Raw genomic sequence first — 3,721 nt, forward strand, 5'->3', positions numbered from 1 at the left:
AGTGGTGGTAGGAGCACTGGAGGCTGTGACTCTTAAACTGGAAGAGTTGGCTCCTACAGATCCCAGGAACAACATCACAGCCCTGTTCAGAAGAGTGCCATGCTACGTACAGCTAAGATACCGCGCAGAACCCTCAAACTCCCAGGCCTCTGGTAGAGGACCTGAGGTTGAGGAAGACACACACTACCCATGGGGGAGAAAAGGATTTTTTGAAATATATTGGACGTTTTAGCAGCAGTTGTGTCTGGCATAAAAGTGGTTTAATAGCTAAGCGGGAGTGACTGATGATGACTACTCCTGCTACAATGACGGAAAAGGTCAAAGCTGCCTGTTTCCAATAAGAGAACCATTTTTAAAGGGTGACAGTGCTGCTTTAATCCCTATAAAAGAGATGCAGTGACCTTTTAAGGTGACCTCATTTTAATGTAACACTGATGACAAAGTGTCACAGTGAGGCTGTTTTTTCAGCAGGGCAGAATTGTCACCATTTCAATGATTCATAGAAATTTGATTTATGGATGGACATGGATGTGTTGTTGAACAGGCCTGGGGGGTCCACAGAGTCAGGGGGACCCCTTGGACCAGAGATGTTTATTGAATTGACCTTGTAGTTAGAAACTCACATTGCTCACTTTTTAGAGATGTCCCGATTAGATGCCTTTGTTATTGAATATCTAGCAATGAAATCTGATTTGTTTTTCTTCATATGAGTCTATAGTAACATTTTAGTAGAACTAGTAAAGCTATTTAACCTCTCTAACTTCGCTAGGACGCACACGTTTTCTAGCCTGCTCCCACTTTCTGGCCTCGCTACGTCACAGCCCTTTAACACGCATGTGGTATCACTGAAATATGTGAAACACAGAAATTGCATCCTTTTACGTGTATTTTAAACGTAATACCCACCAGAGACTCCAAAAATGTCCACTGTGAAACAGGATTTGAAATGAATGAATAATGTCACCTAGTCGCTAAACGGAAATAGCCCATTGGATATTACTGTGGTTTGTTCGTTAGCGCAATCAGAAACACAGGTAAGCTTTGTTCTATCAAAAGCACATTTTGGCTTGATATGCCTTTCACAAACATGCGGCCAAAATTTCTGATTTCCATGCGTGTGTCTAGCTCCCTGTTGTTTGTTGTATGTGTTGAAAAATGCCTTAGACCTGCGAGCCGACGCTTGTTATCGTCAGGCTGGTTCGTTAGCATGTGTTTGAGTCGGCCCTGGCCCTTCTCCATGGTGCTTGGTGACTTGTAACCTCAGTTGAAGTTGTTGTGTTTGACTGCATCTGTTTATGAAAGGACAGACATGCTAATCAGTCTATCCTAATGGGCAACATGGCCATGCGTCCCCCTGCGCAACTGTGCGTCTCCATTATGTTCCAGCGATATTACGCACATAATGTACAGTAGAAGCCCTGTTTTATTTTAAGAGGTTAAATCACAGTGGCATAATAGTTTTTCTTTAAGAAAATGTAACGTGGATTTCCTAGAATCGTTTGTAGAGCGTGCTGTAGTATTTTGTGTGCACATGTTTTCACTTTGAACTAAATACTGATGTTCAAGTGCTGTTACTGAATTCTGGTTTAGCCACAAAATGTCACTGTGGGTGTCTTTTTCCACAGACAAATGCTGATACAGAAACCCCAATTAGTCTACCAGACATCCACCTGGCTGATGTGCCCTTGTGCAAGGCAGTAAATCTCTACAGGTTCCAGGAGCACTGCTCTGTAGCTGTGAGGATTTGGCAGGATTCATTCAGCTCATGTTCTTTCTCAACTTTGTGCTCTCATCAGATGAGCGTGAGGTGGTTCAGAAGAAGACCTTCACTAAATGGGTCAATTCAATCCTGTCCCGTGTCGGCTGTCGCATCTCTGACCTCTACCTGGACCTGCGGGATGGACGCATGCTCATCAAGTTGCTGGAGGTGCTGTCTGGTGAAAGACTGGTACGGAGCTCCCTATCCAAACATTCCATTTTTACATGTTTTTCTTTGTTTTGTTTCTAACCCTCTTGAGATCATTCTTCTCTTTAATATTTGTCTTTTGCTTTTCTCTCTTCTCCCGTGTGCAGCCAAAACCTACTAAAGGCCGAATGCGTATCCACTGTTTGGAGAATGTGGACAAGGCTCTGCAGTTCCTCAGAGAGCAGAAGGTTCACCTGGAGAACATGGGATCCCACGACATTGTCGACGGTAACCATCGCCTCATCCTTGGCCTCATCTGGACCATCATTCTTCGCTTCCAGGTAAACTACTCCAGAACCCTGATTGAAAGATATTTACTGTACATACAGTACATTAATGTTGTTTTGGTTCATATTTGCCCTTTGTCTTTTTGCATAATGAGTTATACAGAATGCTGATATCAAAGCCTGAAAATGTTAAATTAAAACCTGTGTAATTGTGGGTACTATTAAAGGATAAGGGCTGTCATTTTCTATATTAACACTATTAACACAGTCCCCATACAGAGACTAAAACCAACAATGCTTAATGTCAGTCTGCAACTTGGATCAGCGTATTCATCTTTGCCACAGACCTCCGTTGTTGCTCAAAAACAAAATCATGTCAGTTAAACACACGGCTGCACTGGGTGACGTTTATTCATTATGCAACACCAGAAGAGAAATATTTGTTAAAAATGTTGACCCAGACAGTGGAAATGTATTTGCTAACAAATTTAGCTCAAACATTCTTACTTTCTTTTTGTTTCTAAACACTTCTTGGCTCATTACAGACTTTACAACAATCTTGTACACAGCATTCGTATTAAGTCTTTTATGTGCAGCACGTGTACACATGACGGTGTGCTTTGCTACAGGATGAGTATGGCAAAATAAATAAATAAAAACCACATTAAAACCACTTTTTGGTATTAAATAGCACAGTAGTATACAGACGTCTGTGTTTAATAGACGGGTCTATGTATGTAGCACAGAAACAGTTTCAGCTGGCAGCTCGGGGATGTTTTGGACTTTTTCCTAGAATGAGATACCTTCAGGCTTCAGCCATTATTATCTGCTGTTTGAAGCACATCCACAACATCAGAACATGTCTGTCTGACTCTTTTATCTTCTTGGAGGGGGCATAGATTTCTTTTTTTATTTGACAGTCAGTTATTTTTAGACACGTCAGTTCAAACAATATGGTCCGCTCCATTATTCAGCCTTTTCCAAAAAAAAAGTGAAACCCAGAAAGAGTTGACTTGGATCTGCTCGTGTGTTTTCACTCTACTTGAACCAACGAGAGCCAAAGCTGGCTAAATTTAGCCGTCTCTCAGGGCCTGTCTCTCAGATCACATCATTGCTCTAATTACTGGCCCACTGTGTGGGAAAATAAGAACTGCAATAATTACCACTGCTCGTTCTATCAAGGTTTAGATATGTGAGGATCCAGCTGGCTAATAACATTGATGAGACATCGCTTGAGATTAGTTTTGTTTTACACAAATAAAAAACCTCCCAGTTTTACTTCAAGCAGCGATAAATGATGTATTTCAAAGCTGTATTTGTGCCACTTTGCCAACACGTTCCCTACTGGTGCGTCTTATCAGCAGTGTGTTACTGTTCCGTCTGCTTGTTGTTGGCAGCTATGAATTGTTCTTGTCTGATTGTAAACCTCGCAGTCATTAGTTAAGTTTCATTATTAATCATCCAGCTGGGCTTGTTGTTGTTCCTCATCAGATCCAGGACATTATTGTGGAAACAGGCCAGGCGGACC

General features: G+C 41.7%; 1 protein-coding gene across 1 annotated transcript in view; it reads left to right on the forward strand.

Moving 5' to 3' along the window:
• The window catches only part of sptb (spectrin, beta, erythrocytic), a 42,520-nt gene that overhangs the window by 11,789 nt on the left and 27,010 nt on the right, over nucleotides 1–3,721 (forward strand). Inside the window, 4 exon segments of the mRNA XM_020616602.1 lie at nucleotides 1,797–1,948; nucleotides 2,074–2,247; nucleotides 3,685–3,718; nucleotide 3,721. The exon segment at nucleotide 3,721 is cut by the window's right edge and continues 54 nt beyond it. Coding sequence (XP_020472258.1) covers nucleotides 1,797–1,948; nucleotides 2,074–2,247; nucleotides 3,685–3,718; nucleotide 3,721 — 361 coding nt within the window.

This window comes from Monopterus albus, unplaced genomic scaffold (assembly GCF_001952655.1).
Source record: "Monopterus albus unplaced genomic scaffold, M_albus_1.0 scaffold176.1, whole genome shotgun sequence".
Lineage (NCBI taxonomy): Eukaryota > Metazoa > Chordata > Actinopteri > Synbranchiformes > Synbranchidae > Monopterus > Monopterus albus.